The following is a 24,598-nucleotide window of genomic DNA, read 5'->3' as shown; positions in this document are numbered from 1 at the left end:
CGGCCCCGCGGCTGCCCCGCCCCGCCGCTTCCGGCTCCCTCCGGCCGCTTCCGCCTCCTCTCGGCTCTTCCCGCTTCCTTCCGGGCCTTGCCGCCTCCTTCCGCCCCGCGCAGCGGGCGGCCCCGGCCAAGCGCCGTTTCCGCTGGAATTAGCCCCAAAGCTAAAAGCGCGGCGGTACCGTCGCTGCGGGCGCCCTGACGCGGCTCTGCCCCCAAGCGAGGCGTTTCCCGCCCTCCCTCAGAACAAACAGAAAAAGAACGGATAAATAAACAAACAAACGGCCGCCAGCCGCTCCACGGCCCTTTAAGGGGCGCGGTGCCGCAGCGCGCCCCGCCCCGGAAGTGCCACGTGTCCGGAGTGCGCCTGCGCGGCCTGCCCGGTAGTTCCGCCGCGCGGTAGTTCCTCCCCCCTCTCCCGCCCCTTCCTTCCCTTCTCTCGCCGCCGGAGCCGGGGCCTGGAGCCAGGGCCGGGCCCGCAGCCGCCCAGCCCGCGCCATGGCCCAGCCCGCGCGGCCGCCCGCCGCCTTCCGCGGCCAGAACGGCGCCGGGCAGCAGCCCTACAGCAACGGTGAGGGCCGCCCGGGCGGGGGGCGGCGCGTGGGGGGCACCGCGGGGGGGGGGGCTCCCGCGCTGAGGGAACGGGGGGCGGGGCGCCCTGAGGGGACACGGGGGGATAACGGGACCCCGGACCCCCCCCCGGCACCGGGGGGTCCTTCCCCTCCCCGGGCCGCCTGCGAGGCCACACGTGGCACCAGGAAGCGCTTTTTAAGTTTATTTCTTTATTTCCTATATATATATATGTGTATATCTATATATGTTTTCTTTCTCGTTTGCGGTAGGTACCGCGAAGGGTGTTTTCTCTTTCTCCGGCGTTAATTAGCTTTTTTAATTAGCCGCTCAATTAGAAGGGTGGAGGAGCGAGGGGTGTCAGGAGCTTCGTGTGCGTCGTGGGCCTTGGGGGGCCGTGGTTGCGCTCCCCAATGTGTGAGGGGAGCGTGGGCCTTAAACTAAACATATATATATATATGTATATGTGTGTGTGAGTGTRTATATATATATTTATATGTATTGGGAATCAGAAATCTCATTACTATATATATACTTACACACACATCCCTGTCTGTATATACGCGTGTGTACACACACACACATATATATATATATATATTTATATACGTGCCCAGGGACGTGGCTCCCGATAGGGGCAGCGCCTTTGGGCTGCTGTTTGTTTGCCCTGCTTTTGGGCCCTTAGCTTAACGCTCCCAAAACGCAGCTTCCCGGGAATCGCCACGAGTAGGAAACTTGCCGCCCTGCTGAGCATTGTTACCGGGAAAATGTAAAGAGTTATTCGTTGGGTAAGATAACCCTTACACGGGGTTTTTTTTTTGCTGTTGATCTCTTAATGCCAAAAAAAGAGAAACCCCAGAAAGCCACTCTTTAAATATCTCTCATCTGACAAAAACAGCCGTCAGAAAAACCCACAATTTGTGCTAATTAGGTAAAAATGATTAGGTGAATTGGCTTGCAGATGGAGACGCTGTCCCTTGACCCCRCTCAGGCCTTTGGAACCTGCCTGTACATGTGGCAGCCGCCGCGCTGGGAGGATCTCCCGGAGCTCCTGGCCACTCCTTTCCTTGCTCTGTGTCTTGTCGGTCGCGTAAAACCCACTTGCYCTTGTTGGGGTGCTCTGATCTGGGAACCCCGCGGCTCCCTCCCCTTCAGAACGGGTTTTGGACTTAGAAAAACAAGTTTTGAAGGTGAAACTGGGTGATTTGCTACCTTGGCCTTTTCAGCTGGGCAGAAAGTGATGCAAGAGGAGCCTTGTCTCCCTATCAAACTCTGTTTTGAAAATTTATGCTCTGGGGAATATTTCCTAATTTCGTATATGCACATATATAGTTAGAGTGAGAGTGTCCCCTGTACTTCATTCCTTAATTACATACTTCTCTGTTTCARTGGTTACTCTGCATCATAAACAATTCGGTTATAATGAGATCTTTTGAATTCTCTGCTTTAGACATGAGTAATTAAATAGTTGAACTTGTCTTTGCCCTCCCCCTTTGCAGGCAGCTTATTACTATTCCTCGTCTAGAAAATGGCACTTTACAAACAACTGCACAGTTGCAGCAATGTGGGAAGCAATAAAATACTGCCTGAGAAGAGAGCCTCTGTTCTGATAAGTTTATGGTCCAAAAGAGGCACAAAAAAAAAAAGATTGAATAGCAGCTAATGAAGTGTCAAAGTGGGCTGGTTTGCTAATAGTGGCATMATTTTATATTTGCTATTTTTGATATAGACTGGAATAATCACATACTGGAAATCTGTTGAATCTGTCAGGCAGTCAGGTGTATAAACTAAAGAACTGAAATTGAAAGTTATGCAAACAAAAGGTAATAAAGCTAAAGCAGTTGTTACGCTGTGTTAGAGCTCTGGTTTGGCCTTTCAATAAATTAGATTATTCAAGTGAGGACTGTTCTTAGTATTGTTTGAAACATAGGTCGAGAAGGTGACGTGACCCTGGACTTTTATATTAAAAAYAACATATTTTAAAGCCAGCCAGGAACACACTTTAGGAGTATTGTTATAGTAGAGTGGTGCATCTACTAAGGAAGCTGTGCACAGAATATAAATTCTTATGTAGCTGTCAGCTCTATTTCTCTTTTTTTTTTTTTYACTTTACTTTTGCAGGTAACTGCCTATAAATCATTATAGCTGCACTGTGTGTTGACCTGTAAATTTTTAGTTCTGAGCGTTGGATTGATGGGCAACAACTCTCCTCTGCTTCCTTTTTTTTTTTCTTTTTTTTTAATCTTTCAGTATTAATGTGCATTTAAGTGAATATGGAATATTGATGCTAATTTGCTTTTCAGTTAATAGATTTGAAGTGTGAACGTGAAGAAGCAGCWTTAAGTTGGTGAGCGTTCTTTAAGTGTTAATGGATCTTCTAGAATTGTTTTGGTGGGCTCATGTGATACCTTGGAGCCTCACTCCGAGGTCATGAGATGCTCTAGGAACGTTTGCCCTTGGTCGGTTCTCCATGTGCTTGGAAAATGAGGGGTCAGGCTTAGCTCAACTGGTAGTTCAGTTAGAAATCAGCTTTTTAAGTTATTTGCTTTTGTATCTCCCTGAAGGTTGAGGAGGTTGCAACTGGGGAATGCAACACGCAAAATATTTGTCTTGGAGAGGAACATACTGAAATTCTGTGTGTCTGGGAATAGATCTTGAATCCAGCCTTGCAAGCTAACGTTTTGACCCTCTGCATAGAATCAGTGAGTGGCACTTAGGTATTCCAGTGCCCTTCCTCATCTCTTAGACACATTGGATGACCTTGTGGACCCACATTGGGTGACCTTGTGTTCCTCTCTAAATTTCTTTCATTGTGAAACTGGTGGCCCCGTTTCCTGTGTCACTAACTCATCTCTGCAGCGTGCTGAGCCTTAGCTGCTCTGCTGTCGTGCAGGTGATCCTCAGCCCACACAGGCTCCTTGTTGGTTCCTGGGCTTCGCAGAGCAGGAAGCAAGCAGCATGTGGAGGAAGCTGGAGAGCCTGTAGGATTCTGTGAGGTCTCAGGAAAAAGGTTGGGTCAAGACTAGCAGCCACCAGCAGCCAAGCAGCAGGTTCTGAGGAGCCTTTGTGGAGCTGTGAAGGTCACTGCACCCCTTGCTGCTGCTGCTTTGGTTTTGCTGGCAGATTCATGCAGGCATGTCTGAAAAACAGCAGCTGAGCAGGAGCTACTGCAGCTTTCTGTGGTGCTTGGGACCATGGAAAGGAAAAGGAGAGTTGGAATTTGGAATGTTAGACTGTGTTGAGCTAGGTTTGAGTTGGTGCCATAGAGAGTACCGGATCGTTTGTTTTCAGGCTTTACCTCCCTTTCATTGCCTTGTCCTCAGTCTTCAGGGAAAGTAGTGTTTAAAAGAGCAGTGAAAATACTCCAGTTTCTGCCATGGCTAGAGTGTTGTGCTGTAGGATGAATAATAAAGTTAGGAAAATAGTGTATTTTTATATCTTTTGTATGTAATGTTAGTGTGCCAATAAACATGGCAATGCAATTGGGATGTGTCTCATCACATAAGTCTCAGTTATGTTAGAGTTTTATTAGAATTAGCAAGTGAAATTTATCCATCCATCTCCAAAACACATTGAAAAATCCTGTTTGTGTGCTGCAGGATAGTTTTACAAGATGAGTAGTTGCTACAATTTTTGTTTTTGCAAGCTTTTTGTTTTGCCATCATTGTTTTAAGGGTGTTATATATTACTAAGACTAATGACCGGCATTGTAAGGATGGGGAGTATAACTGGATATTGTAGGTGAAATGTGGGTTACAATTTGTGATTAATATATAGAGAACAGCTTGATATTTACTTTTTGTGCACAAATAACCCAGGCAAATAAGAGATCACCAGTACTACCTTGGCTCAGCACTTGGCAGTTTCTTCTTCTTTTTTTTTTTTTTTTTTTTTAATTGTACATAGTGTTCAATCTTGCAGATGCCTCTGGTATGGAAAATAAGTTGTTTTTTATAGACTCAAAAAAAAATTTTGGAAATTTGGTATAGTATAAAGCTGTAAAGAGCAAAATCTTAAGCCTAAACTGAAAAGAGGATCATCGTTACTTTCTTACACTTACATTCATATTTGAAAAGTCTGTAACATTCAAACTGCATTTAGAGGTTAGAAAAAGGCAAACCTGTCATGCAACTGGCTAAAATAAATAGAAGTGATACAAGTTCAGAAAGTGTTTTAATGATCTTTAAGCAATCATGATTAACAATGCCATCACTCAGTCAATAGGATTCCAATTGAAAAGTTTATACTGTCTTGCTATCAATATTTTTCTTCCTAATTTGTGAATTGTCTCRATATTTTATCCTTCATTCCATATTCCTAACCAACTGGCTTTTTACATGAGTAGCATCTGTATGAATAGTTCTCTTACTAAAATTAACTAGCAGAAAGTTTCATGGATTAATTTTGTCACTTGAGAAATAACATGGTGACCTATGCAGATACTGGCTGCTTGTGTCTTTCCTGTAAGTTATTGTCAATCTTCAGTGAAACGAAATTGTTAGGAAGAAATTCTTTTGCTTTCAGTTTGCCACTTTGTACTACTGCCAGTTCTGTAGGAAAGTGTTAGCCTCTGGTTAACTCGCTTTTCCCTGTTCTGGGGATAGAAGTAATATAGTGTGTGAATTTCTGTCTAGGATCATGAATTATGCTCAAACACTGAATGCTTTGTGAGTTGCGGTGTTACACAAGGCAATGGTAAAAAAAAAACTGTACGAAGATCTAAGTGTTGATAGCAAAATACTGTGGAATTCATGTCTTCTCTAGCGGTACCTCTATCACTTGCACCTGGATTATTAAAAAAAAAAATATGGCTTAGAGACCAATAAAATCCTAGGGAGAGAGGTTCTCGAACATCTCTTCTGAAAATAAGTCTCATACAACACTGACATTTTAAAGGTTTTTATCTTCCAGGTCCTGTTCAGAATCAGCTGATGCATTCGTCGGATGGCCAGGGCTATAACCCATCAGCTCCAGGATCATATTCGCATCAGATGCCAGCCAAGGTTCCTCCACATCAATCTTCTGGACAGTATAACTATAGTAGCTCTCAGATTGCCTCTCAATTAAATAATTATCAAGGACCTGGACAGATTCTCAACAGGGTGGCACCTCCGTCGGGATCGCCAGTGCAACAGGCAGGGTCTGTCCCACAAGTGCTGCCTCCTGCGCCCCAAAACTCAGCGGCATCCTCAGCTGGTGGCTTCGGAGCTGCCCCCCCGGGGCTCTCCAGCTGGCCCTATGGCCAGGCCCCTGCGAGTCATCCTGGTGGGTCTCAAACGAGCCACTTGGCCCACGTGGCAGGGACAGCGTCAATCCACCCACCGTCATCCTTGCCAGGAAACTCCAATCCTCCAGGGAGTTACCAATATGCTGCTTCTCCTGGAGGTCCCCCGCTTCAGAACAGCTACATGAAGCCAGGTAACCAGGACTCTTCAGGAACGTTTTGTTTTTAAGCTGTCTCCTAATGACCATTTCTCTGTTTCTGCTTTAAAAAGGTTATACAGAGTTTACTCTGCAGTAGCTATTTGTGTGTAGAACCGGATTGTCAAAACAGATACTCTGAGAAAACGCACATCACATACAGTGGGGGTGACTTCTTAGGGTTTGAAATGAAAATTTTGTGTATAGTTCAGGCATTTGAGTTCATGTTGGTGGCTGAAGCAGACAATTCCCGAATGATGTCTTGTTGTTTGGGAGGCTGGGTGTGTGTATTTTTTTCAGAAAGTATTCTCAAAGTGTGAAATGCACAGAATTATCACCTCCATAGTCTATGTTCTCTTTTGTGCTGGTGTAGGCAATGGCTAAAAGCTCTGACAGCACTAACAGCTCTTTTATGTAACCTGTGAATATTGTGATAACAAACTTGTTCTCCAGTTTCTCTTTACCAAACAGTTGCTGTTACAGGGTTTCTCTGCCTCTTTCCCTCTGAGAATGGTCATAGCAGTTGCCTACAGAAATATTTTAAATGTTAAAGCAAATATTTTTTCTTGTGGAATGATTCTGACTTGATACTAGACATCTTTCTTGATGTTGATATCTTGTTATATTTCCAGCTAATAATGTCACGATTTTCAAACTATCTTAAACTCATTAATGGGACTTGTTTTAAAACAGCTTATTGAAATAAGCAATGGTGATAAATTTCATTAAGTGGTATAGGGAAAAAGAGTGAATGAAACAGGAAAATTCTTAAATTTGAACAGCTTCTTGGAGAAACAGGATCTCTTCCAAGTTCTGTTATGGTGTTGCTTGCATATAGCAATTGCCAATTTGTTTTGCAGTATCCAACATTTTGATCAATCAGTTTCACCAGGGGCAAAGGTATGTCAGGGGTTTGGCAATACTCTAGATGGAGAAAAGCTATAGAGTTTCTAAATGTCTCAACTTGAGAAGGTCCTAGAGAAAAAGAGGTAGCTTTTTCTTCTCCCGTTCAGGGCTTTCTGCAAAAAGTAACAAGTTAGAACTTCATAATAAAGTGATAAACTTCCCGTGTTTTTTGATTTGTAGTGTAAAATATTTTAAAGGAAAGCACCTCACACTTGCATAATAGGTTTATACTAACTACTTGTTGCTGGTGGTTTTCACATATGAAATCTTTTATTTTCTCTTCTTGCCTGTGTAGTTTAAGTAGCGGTAGAATCTATGCGTTGTTATTTTGCATCAAGTTTTGAAAATGGAGGATGAATATTCCCTCAGGAGGAATTTGTTTCAGCTCTTACAGATACACACTGGACAGTGTAGTGAACTATATTATCATTTCATGAAGTCCAGACTGTAATTGAAATCAGGTTGTTTTGTGCCTCTCAGTTCTTGCCAACAGTCACCACACAACTGCAAGAGATCATGGATAAAAGCTCCAGGGCCTAGTGAGCTGGGAATGTCGGAAACACCCTGAAGTTGTAAACCTTTTGCACTGTATCTCATGCTGTTTATCTCATGGAATATGAGAAATATTTACAGTACAGTCTGTCTCTTGTTTAAAAAAGATTTTGTGACCTTTTCAGTTTGGTTAAACTCATTCTAAAAATGAATCTTTTCACAGCATCTGCACCCCCACCTGTGACTCAGCCTTTACCTCCACTCCACCTTCCAAGGCCACCTTTAGGACCCCCTCCAGTTGCGGGTCCTCCTTTGATTAGGCCATCAACACTGACAGCAGCAGCAGCACCACCACCTAGTAGCTCTGTACCACAGTCTCTGCTAAATTCAACTGCAAATAGAGAAGGTAAGCAACATGTTTGCTCACCAACTCTTCTTTCTTGGTCACCATCTCTTCTTACTCATTGTTCTGAAAGGGTATTGAGAAATTTTCACAAAATCACAGAATGGTTGAGGTTGGAGGGGACCTCTAGAGATCATCTAGTCCTGGAGCGTGTGGCACAGGGTGACTTCCAGGTGGGGTTTGAAGATCTCCAGAGAAGGAGACTCCACAACCTCTTTGGGCAGCCTGTTCCAATCTAAAAAATCTAAACTGTGATAACCTCATATTCACCCAGAAACTTGAAATGCTCCTTATTGCCCTATTGTGCCTTATTACTGACTTGGGAAAAGTTTAACTGGGGGTCTTTTCTTTATAGGTGATGCTGCATCTACTGCCAGTGATGGGTCTGTGGTCCAAAATAGCTATGATGCAATAGAAGGCGGTGGCCTCATGGGTAACGTTTCAGGATTAAATAATTTTACCATTACATACCTTTTTTAACAGTTTTGACAAAGATAGAGGTTTAAATATTTACATACGAATGTACATAGTCTGTTCAATTTCTGTCTTGAAAATGAATGTAGAATTTGACACATTATCAAGATTTCTGCAAAATTGATTCCACTAGTCAATTGTTTACACTTTAATAATAATAAAAAAAACCTCTCCCACTATGTCAACAGCATTGATCAAGCTGCAATTTTTCAGGAATTTATTTGAAATATGTCTTCTCTACCTCTAGCAACCACACATCCATCTCCTGCCACCCCAAATGTTAACATGGGTAGAAATGTCGGATATTCGTATCCAAACCTGCCACCAGGCTACCAAAATACTTCACCTGGAGCACCAGGTTTGCAAGCACCTGCTCTACAATACCCAGATGGATCAAAACCTTTCCACCAGGTAAAGTCTTTCTGGTTTAGTCTCTTACTACTCCAGTACCTCACACCAGCCTCCTAAGGCAAGCTGCTGCCCTGGGCTMAAGAAAACTGTGGAAATCTGCATCAGGCTTGTAGGGTTTGCTGTTTGGTGCCTCATTTGTTTAAGAACCGTAGATGGGACCAGAAGTTAATGCTTCCGTTATTACTTTGGTAACAATTTGGAAAGCCTTTTCACCATCTATTTGTGAAATATTCTCTCTGCAGAATATTTCTRTTCTTAAAAACTTCCAGCTGCTTTGAACACATTTTTCTTTCCTCAGGTTACTGTTGTTGTTAACTGAAATGGTTTTCTTTGCTTTTTTTYCCTCCTGAACTTCCAAGGCAAACTGAGAAGCATATTTGTGTTTGAAGGGTTTTAGAGCAAATATATGCTGATATTTACCTCCATTATATTGCAAACCTAAGTCCAAGTTTATGTAGCAAGAAGTATTTATAATTATGCTCTTACAATACAATAACAATACAAAAAAGGGAAATATCTACTTGCTTTTTTGAAGGAATTATGAATTTCATCCAAATCAATATTAACTTCTGAAAATTTGACTTAGCCTCCTTTAGGCCCTAATCACTTAACTGCATCTATGGGCACSCTGAGTCTGCAGCAAGAAGGATTAAGACCTGTGAATCTTCTGCAAGAAAGAAATATTCTTCCTACAACCATCTTGCAGGCTCCTGTGCCAAACTTGCATGAAGACATCCAGAAGCTGAATTGCAATCCTGAGTAAGGCTGTTCATCTGTTACAGTTCATRCGGGAGAGGAGGGAACACCCAAAAGTATAGGTTCCTAATCATAAACATAGTTCTTCACAAAACCCTTTCGGAATTTTGTGGGAGTAGAACACTTTGAACATTGGTTTTGCTCTCTTAAAATAAAGATGGTTAATATTGTAAATATTTTAAATTTTGAAATGAGGAGACTTGAGAAAGCATATTTTTGTGATATTACATAGCTMTAGCTGTTTTTTGTGAAAAGCTTCCTTCTTTCTTAAGGAAGACAGCAAGCTTCATACTWACCCTTTAGAAAAATCTTCCATGAAATATTTTAAGACATTAAGAGATTGTAAAAAGGAGACRATTACTTGTGTATCATAAAATTAATTAACCAGCCATGTTCTACKGCAAATCTTTCGAAAGCATTTCTCTCTGCTTGCCTCTGCTTTTTATCAGAAGTAAAAAACACTAAAAATAGCTTTTTAGGGGGTTAATTAGATAATTCCATCAGTTAAGTGCCTTATTGCTCCTTACAAAACTGTCAGTAGAAGCTCTCTCAGTAATGATCCCTTCTCTGGAGCCAAGATTGAGGCAGTTAGCTGAACTGCTGCTATTATTCCTTTAGATACTGCACATACCTAAATTTAAATTACCTGTTAATTCCATTTTAGATTAAGACCTGTGCTTTCAAGCAACTCTGTCTTCGGTTCTGAAAGGATCCTATAATGGTCCTGTTAGGGTTCTTAACTGCTAAGTATTTTTTTTTTCTAAACCTGTCTCCCAGAAAATTGTATACCTGGAAAAAAAGGAAAAATATTTCATGTGTTGTACCTATTTGTAACTGCCTCGCAAGAGTGTCTTTGTGAAGTTGGCTGTAGAATTGTTTAGAATTTTAATTTCCTGGTAACTTTAAAACAACTTTGTAAACTTTGAAGGTTCAAACTGGCATATAGGGCCATCTGAGAATGGTTTTTCAAGACAAAAGTTAGCATATAAACATTTGATACAATTTTGAGCACTTTCAGGCTTAATTTTGACTTAGCTGACTCATATTTGCATAAACAGCCTGGGTATAAAGTAGCATAGCCAAAGTTTGTAATGTGGGTCGTGTTTGGGCTGAATCAGTGATCTGACAGATCTGGAGAAGATATTTTATCTGGGAAATGGAAATCTGCTGTCAGCAGCTGTAAAAATAACAAGGATGCTGGGTACTATTGAAATCACTATTTTATTACCTGAAAGCCTCTGAAAATTACCTTTTGTCCTCCATGTAGGTTGTTCCGCTGTACCCTGACTAACATTCCTCAAACTCAGGCCTTACTGAATAAAGCCAAGCTTCCTTTGGGACTCCTGCTTCATCCTTTCAAAGACTTATCGGTATGGCAAACTATTGAACAATGTAAATGCTGAAATATGCTGGGGCAGGGGAGGGTTAGTTTTTTGTTGCTGTTCAGAATTGGAAGTAGAGATCTGTCTTAAATACAAAATCAAGTGTCTTGAAAAAGAAATATTTGGAATCAAATCGATTAGAGCTCAGCTCTKATCTTTTGATTGTAAAGATGCCATGTGGATAGAGAAATAAATCTGCATTAATGCTTCCTTCTGAACAAGTGTCCTTCCACTAGGTGACCAGGAAGCAGAGTGTAAATAGTGTTATCATAGTTAAATAATTATCCTGAGTTTACAKTTTTAAATTGGAAACTTGTTTTCCAGCAATTGCCAGTGGTCACTTCAAGCACTATAGTGAGATGCCGTTCCTGCCGGACGTACATTAACCCTTTTGTCAGCTTCCTAGACCAAAGGAGATGGAAATGCAATTTGTGCTATAGAGTGAACGATGGTAAGCTTAAATATACTTAATGGCTTAAATCAGTATGTTAAGGTTAACCTTTTTAACCCKGGCTTTTCATCCTGTAATACTGTTAGAGATGGTTGGTTGTGACGGGGCTGTTATATGTAGAATATTTCCCATGGAGGCAGCAGTCCCTAATGACTCCTAGTGAGGAGTCATTACTAGTGCTAGGTACRAAGCTGCTGCCCTACCTGATATTGTTCTGTAAGAAGTATTATTCAACAGACRCAAAACACTTGATGCATTTGTTTCAAAATTCAGCACAGCCAATGCTAGTGTGAAGTAGTAATACTCATCTACRCTTATCTACATAGTTCCTGAGGAATTCATGTATAATCCTGTGACAAGAGCTTATGGAGAACCTCATAAAAGACCTGAAGTTCAGAATGCTACTATTGAGTTTATGGCTCCGTCTGAATACATGGTAAGATTTTACTTGCTCTCCATCACTCTTTTATTTTGCTTTATTTCTGGAGGCAAGGCAGGAGAAAACAAAGTATTATTGAGGATGCTTTCCAGTCCAGTACAGCAGTTGCTGCCTCAAAGACTGTATCTGAGAAGTCTTGGGAAGATTTTTAGATGAGAATTTTTCATTCCTAAACCAATATAACTTCAAAGTCTTTCCACACTTAGAATACAYAGATATTTGTAGGTCTTTGGGAAGCAAGTCAAACTTCTAGAATTATCTGAGAAGACAGATACTTTAAAAAGTTTTAACGTATCTGTCATCTGCATGTTGTTCTACCAAACACAATTTAATTTTAGTAGAATGAATAAACCCAATCTACTAAATATTGCTTTGAAAATAATAGAAATTTTGTCTTTTCTCAGCTGCGTCCACCTCAGCCACCTGTGTACCTCTTTGTGTTTGATGTCTCTCATAATGCAATAGAGACAGGATACTTGAATACAGTTTGCCAGACATTATTAGACAATCTTGACTTGTAAGTATTTTTTCTTAGCATCTCCTCTATTTTCCKTTTTCTTCAGGAAGTTCATGTTAGATTTTAATGTGCCACTGCTTCCTGTCTAGAAGAAAAATTTCCGTAATGATAGCTGTCAATGACCAATATTGCATAGAAACACGGCCTTCAGCTGTAATCTTTTTCCCCATCGCATGTGAACGAAGAAATGCTAATTTTAAGTCAAGTTTTCCAGTCTGGCTCTTCTCTGCCAGGTTTCCATGTACCKGAAAAACGTCATATTTATGAAGTCTTTTGACCTCGGGTTTTTTTTAAAGGTGACATTTAGATGTGTTCTTTTCAGTAAATACTTATCTAACTTACTTTACATAAATGCTAAGTGAAAGTATAAATGCTACTTGATCTGTTGTAGATTTTTTTCTTTCTTTGTTGGGGTTGTGTAAATCTTGAGAGGTCTATATCCAGTAGAGCTGTGTCTAACTTTCTACTTGACTTTTTTTTTAAAGATAGCTAAAAGTTATTTCAAATTCTTGCTGTGGGATTCTCACGTTCCTCAGCCATTTCTGAAGAGGATGTTAAAYTGGACTTCTAGTGGGACTTTTAATTAAGTCTTAGCCGTTCAGGACTAAGTAGTATAAAGCATTTTTCAGTGGAGCATCTTTTTTCTTCAGAGCTTTGCGTAGCTGTCTTGTAATATATTTCTAGCTAAATCTTCTCTACAGAGTCATGTTGTAGGATAAGATTTTCATTTAAAAGAAAAAACCTTAAAAATTGCAAACATATGTTGCTGGTCTGGAGACATTTTGTTCTTTCTAAATATTATTAGTCCATTTCTTCCTATCCTTCTTTAGAAAATATTTTTGCACTTCCACTAGGTAATTCTAATATGAGCTCTATTTGTTTTTTTTCCTCTCCAAAATTACTTAGTCAAGCTGTTGCAAAAAATATAACTGTTAATCKAGCTACATGCTAACAAATTTGGACAGGTGCGGTGGATTTTTTTGCTTAGAAAAAGTCTGCAGAAATGAAATTTCATCTTGCTGAACACCATATGTCTGATTTTTAGGCTTCCTGGGAACACTAGAACAAAAATAGGCTTCATAACATTTGACAGCACAATCCATTTCTACAGTCTGCAGGAAGGTCTCTCGCAGCCTCAGATGCTCATAGTTTCAGATATTGAAGGTATGCAGAAATGACTTTTGTGTTTAACATCTATTAACAGCTAATGATTTTGACACCATTTAAAAAATGTATACTGGAAGTTTGTTGATCATGTCACTAGTCTTACTAGTAATGGCTTTAGCTGTAGCCTATATTTGGGATTTTTCCTAGAGCCACTGCAAGATGAGCAAGGCTTAAAAAAAGAATCCCAAAACTTTCATGCATGTGATAGTTGTGACTTGAAACATGACATCAGCCTTCCTGACTTTAATTTATAGTTATCTAAACTTTTTTTAATGTGAATTAGAGTATTCATGTTCAGTAAATTGCTTATTCTTCTGTCACTGGTTTCAAGTCACCTTTCCCTATATAATATCAGGCCAAGGTAGAATGAATTTGGTAAGGTCTTCCCTATGTCTTTAAGTACTTTATTAACATTTTGATTTTTATTCTAAGATAGTTTTCTAGCCACAGCTGTGGTTAGGATGAGAGGGGGAAGAAAACCCAAGCACTCCATATAATCTGYTTGAAGGGGTGAACACATGATTTGTGGGGGGATGCCAGTAGGGATGGCTTTCAGCAAATAAAATTGGGGAAAGTCTGATATGATTTTTTTTTTATTTAAGATAATTTAAACATTTTTGTTCTTCCAGATGTGTTTATACCAATGCCAGAAAACTTACTAGTAAATTTAAATGAAAACAGAGAGGTAAGAACTGTCTTCMATAACATACGATATTCATACAGTATGCTAGGTAATTTGTGGATGACTTAATGGTCTTTAATACTTCTGTCAAAAATACCCAGTTTGCAAGAAATAAATGTCCTTTTTTTGTATTTGACTTTAAAACAATTTTGTTTTGTTTCAGACTGGTAAATATTGACTTTAGCAAGGATTTAGCAAGGGCATCTGTTTGTATGTTCCGCAATCAGCTCTATAAAGAGGAAGACTTCTGATTTTGACTCAATGTTGTGTTTTTAATTGTAGCTAATTCAAGATCTGCTGAAGACCCTGCCACAGATGTTTACCAAGTCCCTGGAAACGCAGAGTGCTCTCGGGCCTGCCTTACAGGCTGCTTTTAAACTCATGTCTCCAACTGGTGGTAGAATCTCTGTCTTCCAGACCCAACTCCCATCTCTGGGAATGGGAGCGCTAAAATCACGAGAAGAGCCAAACCAAAGATCAAATGCMAAGGTTAGAAAAGAACTTGTTTGAGAAGTGGCTACCCTGTTGCAGATGTGTGTATGTGGCTCAGGAATTGCTTGTTTTAAGTGCATATAGTGGTTATCTTGTTGAGCTAATGTTCTTTTGTTATAAAGTAGAAAGACTGGAAAAAAAAAAAAACCAAACTATAAGTTCAGAATAATGATTTTTTGGGGAGATGTTATCACTGAAATCAGGGAGGCCGAATCAATTCTTTCTGTCTCTGAAAATGGGCAGTTAATGTTTTAATCTGTTTAGATTTGCCTCTCCTTTGTGTTAACAGGACATACATCTGACCCCATCAACTGATTTTTACAAGAAGTTAGCCCTGGACTGCTCCGGGCAGCAGGTTGCAGTGGATTTGTTTCTTCTTAGTGGGCAGTATTCTGACTTGGCTTCTTTAGGTAAGTCATATAAAGATTTTTGTAGTTAGTAGCTTTTACATTTGACAAATACATAGAGCCTATATTAACACAGGAACCTGATTTGAATAAATGTAGTATGCCAAGTTGTGAAATCATCCTTAGTGAGCAGAAGCACTGTGAACAGAATGCAGTCTTTAAGTTTTTCCTGATTTAGCATAACTATTTTCATATTTTCCCCTATTCAGTGAGTCAGGAGATCCTTGTGACCATGGTATAAGCTTCTGGAAATACTTTTTTTCCCTGTATTTTAACCATCAGTGTGACTATCTTTAGAGTAATTGTCAATAGTATTTTAGTTATTTTTCTCTCAGTTTAAGTAAACTTTTGAGTGGCATTGGCATAACACCTTTCTTCAGACTAATGGAAAAAATGTTTTGCACCTGATAAGCTACAAATGTATTTGTATATACAGCTGTATTACATCTATGTTTCTGTATGCAGGCCTATGTAACAGAGGTATTTGCAGGTGTGAAGAGAGCTTACAGGGAATATTAGATTCAGTTGATAAAACTGGGTTCTTTAAAGACCACAGCAGCAACTGTCTGTCTCTGCCACTGTATATTGTTTCTGTTTCAGGCTGCATATCAAGGTATTCTGCAGGTAGTGTCTATTACTACCAGTCATATCACCATAAACACAATCCTGTCCAGGTGGAGAAATTACAGAAGGAGCTAAAACGATATTTGACCAGAAAGATTGGTTTTGAGGCTGTCATGAGGATAAGATGCACCAAAGGTTTGACCACTTTCTTGTTGTTTGAAAATACTTCATTGGTATTTTGACTTTACATATGCTTAAATGGTTAGAAGATAAGTGTTAGAAGTATTAAAACTCCGCAGGAAGAATCAAACCTTTGTGGATCCTTTAGTTGTTTTTTTGGGATATTTCTTTCCTTGAAGATGCTTTATTTCATTGAGAAGAATCTTAATATTCTTGAATTCAGTGAATGTAGATGTGTAAGTAGTTAAATGGAAACTAAAGACACCATAGCAATAAAACAATGAAATGTGTTTTTTATTATCTTGTAGGTCTTTCCATTCACACCTTCCATGGGAACTTCTTTGTGCGATCTACAGACTTGTTGTCATTGCCTAATGTAAATCCAGATGCAGGATATGCTGTGCAAATGGCTGTAGAAGAGAGTCTTTCTGACATGCARGTAGTTTCTTTTCAGTCAGCCCTGCTGTATACATCCAGCAAAGGTAAGATTTGCAAGCAAGGTTAGCTAAAATAATGGTGTGGAATTTAGGAGTGTTTTGTGTGTGATCATAAGCTGCAGTTCAGTGATAATTACATCAATATTTTCTATGTAAGGTCGAGATCAGATCTGTGGTGTTTTACTGCATGTGGTTGATGTTACTGCTTCCTCCCAAGCCATATGTTTCTTGGGAACCTTACTGTGGTCTGCAAATGAGCAAGCTTAACTAAAATCCCAAAAGTAATTCATTAACAGCTACTGTCAACATTTGGGTTCACCACTTGTTTGATGAAATCAGATTAAATTTCGATTTTTTTTTTTTTGCTTGTTTAGTGAGTTGATCYGTGTTTCAGTTACTGAAGTAATTCCAATGCTTCAGTAATTACTGAAGTAATTCCAATTGAAGTGTACAGTGATGTTCCCTGAATCACTCCATAAAAAGAAAGCGGTGTTTGACAAGACCGTTTTCTTGACTCATAGGCGAAAGAAGAATCCGTGTCCACACCATGTGCTTGCCTGTTGTAGCAACGCTGAGTGATGTTTACCTGGGGGCAGATGTACAGGCTATCACTGGGCTCTTGGCCAACATGGGTAAGCATGATAAGAGCTCGTTGTTGAAGGGTTCTGYGGGTGCATGCCCAAAGCTTGGAGTAGTAGCTCTCTGGGAAGCAGGAGGAACAATCCCCTTGTCACAAAGGACTTCAGTTGTGAACTTCATGGCTTTTTGATTCTTAAGTAAGATATCAGCCTTAGCTGTGTGTTAGATCCAGAATAAACTTGATTTATGACCTTAATCTTGTACATCACCATGCTTTTGTGGCTACTGTAGCAAACAGGGCCTATAGCTTTTCTAAATAACTTACCTTGACTTGTTCTGTAATGTAGCATCTTACCAACATGTGCTTCTACGCATCTTAAAATGAGGAAAAAAAATACATATGTGCCTGAATTCTGACCAAAGAGAGAAAAGCCACTTATTTAAGCTTCGTTCTCTCCCTTTAGCTGTGGACCGATCAGTTTCTGCTAGCTTGAGTGATGCTCGTGATGCCCTGGTCAACGCGGTGATAGACTCCTTAGCTGCCTATCGTTCCTCAGTCCTGAGTATTCAGCAGCCTGGGCTCATGGCCCCCCGCTCACTACGGCTCTTTCCACTTTATGTGCTGGCTCTCTTAAAACAGGTGAGAAATAAAAGCAAGCCACGCAAGAGGAGGATTGATTGTGCTTCACATGTCAGTGAGAAGTAAAATTGTACTGCTTTGAGGCATGGAATAGCATCTGTCATCTCAATTCTGAGTCTTACTAAAATGCAGAAAGAGAAGTTGCTTGATTTGGATTAATTTAAACAAAACAAAAACCTTCTTGCTGTTTGGTACTAGGATATTGAAATTTTTCACCAACTTGAGACTGGTTCTCTTTTCATAAGCAGAGTTCTTGGGAGATAACAACTCTTTTTCTGCTCTCTCTGAATTTGGTAACTGAAAGGCCYGTGTAGAACAAAGCCTATCTAATTGTATTAGGCCCAAGTGGATATTATATATGTTGTTGACAGACAGAAGTGAACAGTCGCTATATGGGTTTGTCATTTGATGAAAAAGGAAGGGACTTGGAGAATTTTTTGAAGCAAATATATCGGAGTAATGAAAAGGGCTTCTGTTCTTGCCTGCAAAAGGAATCAGATTGGGATAGTGAGTATATTAAAGAATATTGCGGTGGTGAATGATTTAGTTTAGAAGCCTGTGTAAGAGCAAGAGGATAAATGACCCTGTAAGCGTTTGATCCAGGCAGAGGTGGGGCTCTTTCAGTTATAGCTCAGAATTTTTCAGTTGCAACAAGTTTGGGATCTGGATTTGCAGATTATTGCAAGTCCTGTAAGGTTCAACACACTTAAGCCAATGGCAAAGCCTTGTAACATTTGTTCTTTAATGAAGAACTGGATTTGAGGTTTGTTATAAAAGCTTTCATCTCAGCTATAGTGATCTCACTAGAAAAGATTACTGCTGCATTAATAGTTTGYCTGGGTCATGGATGGTTGCAGAAACAGAAATGGGAATAATGAGACTTGCATGCAAGTAGTATGTGAAACATGCTGAGGACAGCCATGGAGAAGTAAAATAGCAGCAGTAAAGCACTATATTTTGAAATAATAGTTATGGCAGCACTCTGACATAAGTAAATTGGAAATAAGCAATAAGGGGCGTGTTAAGYTAAACTGTTTCTTGAATGCAGTTTAAAACTTTTTTTTAACTGATGAAACACTCAATTATTTGCAGAAAGCATTCCAAGCTGGGACAAGTGCACGTTTAGATGAACGCATTTTTACCATGTGTCAAGTTAAGAACCAGCCCCTTGTTTACCTCATGCTTATGACTCATCCCAACCTGTACAGAGTTGATAACCTCTCAGATGAGGTGAGTTCTCATATTATTGCAGGACTTGTTTGCTTTCGGTTCCACCAATGCATGACGTGAAAATTTGTGTTTAAAAACCTCAGGAAAGTTTTCCATGTTAAAGCTATGCAGCTAAGAATTGCTGGTCTATATCTTCCCATCTGGAGCACTTTGGCATTTTGTTCTTTGGGATTGGACTGGTGGATTCTGGAGTGAGAGTGTGATGGTGGATGAGGGCGTATTTTTTTTTAATTTTGTTTCACTTTTGCTCTGTCACTGTCTTGCACAATAAATCACGTGCAGTTTAAGACAACGTTTCACTAGAGATTTTACCTTTTTATCCTTGTATAGTTTCCTTATATTAAAATGTCAAAGTAGTTTTGTGACTCATGTAAGAAAGATAACAGAGCAATCTGAATGATTTTGGAAGTCTCAACTTCTAAAACTGGAGCATCATATATGATATCTACAGAAGTGATCAACAAAGATAAAGTTGATGCTTTCAGTACACCTCTAAATAAAAAATTCAAATGTATAATGCTGTAGGGTATATAAATGAATTATAACTTGAACCTAGTTGAAGGAAAATCAATCTGTTTTTGTATTTTGTGGCTTTAAATTTGGTAAGGTGTGAAATGTGCTTTTTTTTTTTTCCCCCTTTAGGGAGCTCTTAACATAAATGATAAAACTATACCACAGCCACCCATTCTGCAACTGTCTGTGGAAAAGCTGAGTAGGGATGGTGCTTATCTTATGGATGCTGGCTCTGTAAGTTTTATGGTGGTGAAAATTATATATATTTGTGACAGATTCTGAGAACTCAAATTGTATAGAAGGCTACAGTTTTGCATTATTTTAATGTTGTTGTTATTGGATATCTTTCAGGTCATGTACCTGTGGGTTGGAAAGAACTGTGGGCAGAACTTTATCAGCCAAGTCCTTGGAGTTCCAAACTATGGCTCAGTTCCTCAAAATATGGTACGTGCCTGCTTTGTTATATACCAGTCGCACAGTGACTATTATCTTTTATCTGAACTAAAATACCACTATTCAAATATTGACTCTGTAGTTACAGTTCATTATAAATCCAGCTTCAGGAAACAAATTAGTTTCTTTTGCTTCTCTCTTGGCCAGAACTTTACTGTAGATCTTACTGTGAAAATGCACTAGGAGGCTGATGATGAATTTCTCAGGGCTGAAAATTCTAATGAATTTTCTCAGTTTTTTCAGGAGAAACCTGGGAATACTTGAGATAGGCAGCACAGTAGATCAATGGGAAAGTCCTTTGGTTTCATGATAAAACAAGCATTTACCACAGCTTGGTCCTCACCATTCTGAGAGGCAGTTGCTGCTACTAGCTCAGTGCATTGGATAGTTTCAAGCCTTTCTGAAGGAAACTGGAATAAAACTATTTGATTCATCACAGAGCTCATCTGTCTGAGGTTTCCTTATACCCAATGAGGATAGAGCTTGACTTATATTTAGTGTCCTATCTATTATTCCTCTGGGGAGAGGGGAGATGGAGAGTTCTTGTATGTGTTAATAATACACTTTGCGTCTTAGACACATCTCCCAGAACTTGAAACTGCAGAATCCATCAGAACAACGACTTTCATCGCTTGGCTKAGAGAACAGAGACCCTTCTTTCCTATACTGTATATAGTAAAGTAAGTGTTGGGCTGTTCCCTTTTATAACTGCTCGTGTGCTTCTTCAGGGACCTCTTAGAAGGCATATTTGGGGATTATATATTACACTGTACTCTCTTCAGACRAGTTTTAACACCGCTGCATGTTGTGCCTAAAGTTTAGCAGCAGATATGACTTGTCATCAGTAGGTCCCATTAGTCTTGATCTGCGAAAATCCCAGATATCTCAGAGCAGTATTTAGCAAACATTGGTTAAGTGAAAAAATACCAGTGGCTATTGCTTGGGATTGATCACAAGAGCTGAGATTCTCTTTCTATGTCCTCAAGCTGCTTTTGAAGCATCTTGCAACTGACCTGTAAGTGCATTGCATGATAAATTTTGGTGAATATTTGTTTTGTTAAATCACTTATTTTCATTTTGAAGGGATGAGAGTCCATTGAAATCAAGTTTCCTGCAAAATATGATTGAAGACAGAACAGAATCAGCCTTATCATACTATGAGTTCCTCCTGCATATACAGCAGCAAGTGAATAAGTGAAATGCTAACCTTTGGCTCACTTGCTTAAGAAAAGATTTCGTGGTAAAGAACACTTGTGCTTGTAATATCTTCATTCAGTCTGTGGCCTGAGGCAGTTGATGAGAAGATCTCACTGTGATTTCAACGAACTAAAGCAAATAAAGGACCACATCTGAAAATCAAATGTGCAACTATGTAATATTGTACCTTAAAATCAAAATATTGGAACTGGTTGAGCACCTTTAATTTGCTGCAAATTATGTTTTTACTGTAAGTAGTTGCAGCATGAAGTACATTTACAAAGGCAATATTGCAAAGGTAAAATACATTTTGTAAAATAAAGAGTTTTGTTGTTCAAAATGTATATTTCTGTAACTCTTTGCTTTTTTTTCTTTTTGCTGCTAGATATAAAAACCTCACAATACTGATTATGGTTTGCAGGGAAAAATCTTTATTCAGTGCATCCAGTGATTAGAGTCAGAGCATCYTAATGTTCAACTTGAAGTGCTTAAAGTAGCAATGAAACAACTGTTCATTGTGAAAGGAACAAATGCTTTATGAAACTTAAAATCCAGAGTTTGGAATGGATTATGACTAATAGGATTAAAGGTAAGCTTAAACCGGATAAGATGACTGAATTTGTTGGACTTTTAAACACATCAGTATTGCAGTTGAAAGTGGGGGTTAGGGGGAGCAGACTCTATATGGGATGTATTTTAAAAGTGAGTAGCCAAGTCAGCAGCAAAAGTTGATGTAAATGGATAGCAAGCTCTATTTTTCCTCAGTAAAATGATTGGAGTGATAATTTCAGTTTGCAAATGGTGTGGGAGGACAAGGAAGGGCATCCCAGATTTTTTTATTCTTTTTAGTCGGTAGACTTTTGGCCCTTCTTTACATTAACTGAATGTTAAGCCCTAAAAACTTGCTGTGCTTATGAAATGAGTTCATCTGACAGCACTTAATGCTTTTAAACAACATTGAATACTTGACACAAAAAAATTGGAAAATGAATTATTTTTCTAGAGAGAAATATCATGTTGTATTTGGAGGACTGCTTCTAGTTGGAGGCACACTTAAAGTTCTCCAAAATCCCCTTTTTTTTCCCCTGTAGCTGTAGTGAGCCTAGGTCCAGAGCCAGTATGCACCAGATAAAAGCTTTAAATGTACTCTCAGATCCCTGCCAGTGCTAAGACTGAAGTGGACATTGGGCTTAAGTGAATTTTTTTTTTTTTGTGCAAAAATATTTAGAGCATTTTATAAGAGTGTATTGATAATTCCATTTTGGAAATAAAGCTGTCATTGATGGCTAGCAACATAAAGAGTACTTTAAGTTATTGTATCTGTACGCCTGTGGAAGAGCTTCATACAGAAAAATCATGTTTTGCTTTTAGCTTAATGGTGATGAGATTAATTATAGGTCTTGCAAAATCTTTCGGAGATAAGTAACTAACAGGCAGATATTTATAAATAAGTGGGCAAGTATGTACTRTAAGTAGGCTAGGTAACTCGTGCAGGTTTTGTGGTATGAGCATCTCAGACGCAGGACCTGAGAGTGCCGTTATTTGCTGTGGCTTGGGGCTCCAGCTGTGYGTGTTGTCAGCAGTTGCCTTACCTGAGGGGAGAAGTGTTTGGAGAAGCAGCTTGGGGYACAAGATGCTCATGTTCAGAACRGTGTCTAGAAAGGCACAAAAAGGCTGTTCTAGAGGCAATSCAAGCCCCTCTGGCTGCTGTCTCCCTGCCAAGTGGAGTGCACTTGGATGGCTTTTCAGAGAATTGCACATTTTCTAGTTGAAGTGCAGAAATTTTAAGTTTGACAGTGTAGTCTTTTCCAATGGGAAGGGCCTCTTCATCTATATCATAAAGGAAAACTATGCACTTGCATAGGTTATCGCTTACGCTTTTGAGGCATGTTAKCACTTAGACACTAGAAACCATTCTTGTGTCTAACAGCCCACTCAGTGTCTGTTTCTTGCCATCACTATATTTTACTATTATATTCCTTAAAATATTTTTTTAAAAGAAGTCGGAGGTGGCTTCATTGCTTTTGGTACACCAGCYGAGTGGCTGTGGATGTCAGTCTGTCTGGCAATTGACGGCTTTGAATTAGGGTCCCTAATTTGCAGAGCAAGAATCAGAGAAACTATCTTGGAATAAAACCCTTCACCTTGGACAAAATTCTGTATCAAACTTGGCTAGTACATTCATTTGTGGTGGGAAAAGCCTGAGAGTTTCACTGGTGTTGCTGTAAGGGCAGCACAAGACAGACAAATGTGTGAACTATCTATGATGTGTCCTTTTTTAACCAACAACTGAAAAAATGAGGATACGGAAAATGAACTGCAAAACCTGGCGAGAGTTGCTCTGATGCGTCGATCTTGGTACAGCAACTCTACCACTGCAAATGTGCTCTATTTTTCTAGTTGAAGACTTTTTAAATATATCTATATTTGACGCATTAACATTCAACTGACACTGTTACCATCCATTTTACTTTGCTGTCATTATCTTTTTTAATTTAATATATTTGAGTCTGAGTCATATAGACTGTTTTGCAATAACTAAAATGATTCACACTTTCACATTTCTTTTATTTAGAATTAACTTCTTATCAGAATTTAATCAAAGATGCAGAATGGCTGTTATATAAGGGACCATTAAATGTGATTTTAAGGTTCTGTTTACTATTATGGATGTAATCCTTATAGTAAATTTAATTTTGTAAAGTAGTGTATAATATTGTAATATTAAATCTTTGTTTTCTGAACTCGGACATTTGATCTTCAGTATGAAGTTATAAATTTCCCCCTTCTGAATCTGAGACAGGATTTACTTGTCCTCCTTTTTACAGTTTGTAATTTTCACTGTTTTATTCCTGTAAAAAGTCATTTGTAACACATGCAAATGCTTATTTTATCTGTGCTAATTTATCAAATTTGGCTACTCAATAAAATTAATTGAAAGAACTCATGGAAGTCCATCAGTCCTTTCTTCCGAATAAAAAGAGGATCCTGTATTTGATCATCAAGATAAACAGTATGTATGACAAAGTGACAAATTTCTTTTAGCTAAAACTTGGTATTTAGATGATACAAACTGAGAGGAAGCTTCAGGGAAAGCGGTTCTAGTTGATCCAAACTTTCTTTTTGTTACTGACATTTTTTTGTTCCTCCAGAGCATCCCTGTCACTCAGCATCATTATTTGCTCCTYTTTGAGGTTTGTTCTTTCAGTAAGCCCATACTGCTGCAGTCCTCCATACGTGGTTCCCTGCTGTCTGGTTTGACGGTGGTCTCAAGCAAGTGGGCGTTGGAACGAATTTAACCTGTCTTCAGCATTGTTCCCAAGTTGGTAATTAATTTTATTGTAGGTAACATATCTTCACTTAACATCCTGTTCTCCAACACTTGCCTTTTTTTAAGGGTCACTCCATCTTATGCTTGACAATTTCTTTAAGAGCTCTCATCGCTGCTGCTTCTGGTTCATGATATATTACAGTTAACCCATGAGCTTGGTACTTTGACCTCTGTGTATAACAGTTCTTGAATATAGAATTCTATCAAGTTCTCAAGATCACATAGTATCTTAGAAATATTCGTGATTTTTGACTTGTCAGCTCTAGCTTTTGCATCAGTGCTGTTGATTTCAAAACCAGCACATGGTCCTCTTATCCTTGGATTTCCAGTGACTGCTACGGCTCGTGCAGCCAAGTGCTGCTTCCAGCTGAAGTGTCCAGACTGAGCTGAGGAGTGTCACTTGTCACGGGTGTTGGAGGCAATTACCTTGCAGTATTGACAGAAAGGATCTACATGCTGCTGTCTTCAAATTTGGTTTAGTTTTGGTTAAGTTTGACAAGTTACACAA

At 39.3% G+C, this 24,598-nt stretch overlaps 1 protein-coding gene across 1 annotated transcript; it reads left to right on the top strand.

Moving 5' to 3' along the window:
• The first annotated feature begins 494 nt into the window (after positions 1–494).
• SEC24A (SEC24 homolog A, COPII coat complex component) lies at positions 495–23,361 on the top strand. Its single transcript, XM_026045225.1, has 23 exons — positions 495–567; positions 5,478–5,984; positions 7,609–7,791; positions 8,144–8,221; positions 8,510–8,673; positions 9,260–9,432; positions 10,697–10,799; positions 11,136–11,262; positions 11,589–11,698; positions 12,106–12,218; positions 13,264–13,382; positions 14,015–14,070; positions 14,350–14,556; positions 14,849–14,969; positions 15,567–15,725; positions 16,019–16,192; positions 16,669–16,779; positions 17,191–17,366; positions 18,459–18,596; positions 19,239–19,343; positions 19,461–19,553; positions 20,139–20,242; positions 20,646–23,361. The coding sequence occupies exons 1-23, from the start codon at positions 495–497 to the stop codon at positions 20,758–20,760; spliced, it is 3,309 nt and encodes a 1,102-aa protein (XP_025901010.1). The 3' UTR covers positions 20,761–23,361.
• The last annotated feature ends 1,237 nt before the right edge of the window (positions 23,362–24,598 follow it).

Source organism: Nothoprocta perdicaria, unplaced genomic scaffold (assembly GCF_003342845.1).
Source record: "Nothoprocta perdicaria isolate Ctin4 unplaced genomic scaffold, notPer1 scaffold_107, whole genome shotgun sequence".
In the NCBI taxonomy this organism is placed as follows: Eukaryota; Metazoa; Chordata; class Aves; order Tinamiformes; family Tinamidae; genus Nothoprocta; species Nothoprocta perdicaria.
Note: the sequence above shows the minus strand (reverse complement) of the source record. Positions and strands in the feature narration are given on the sequence as shown.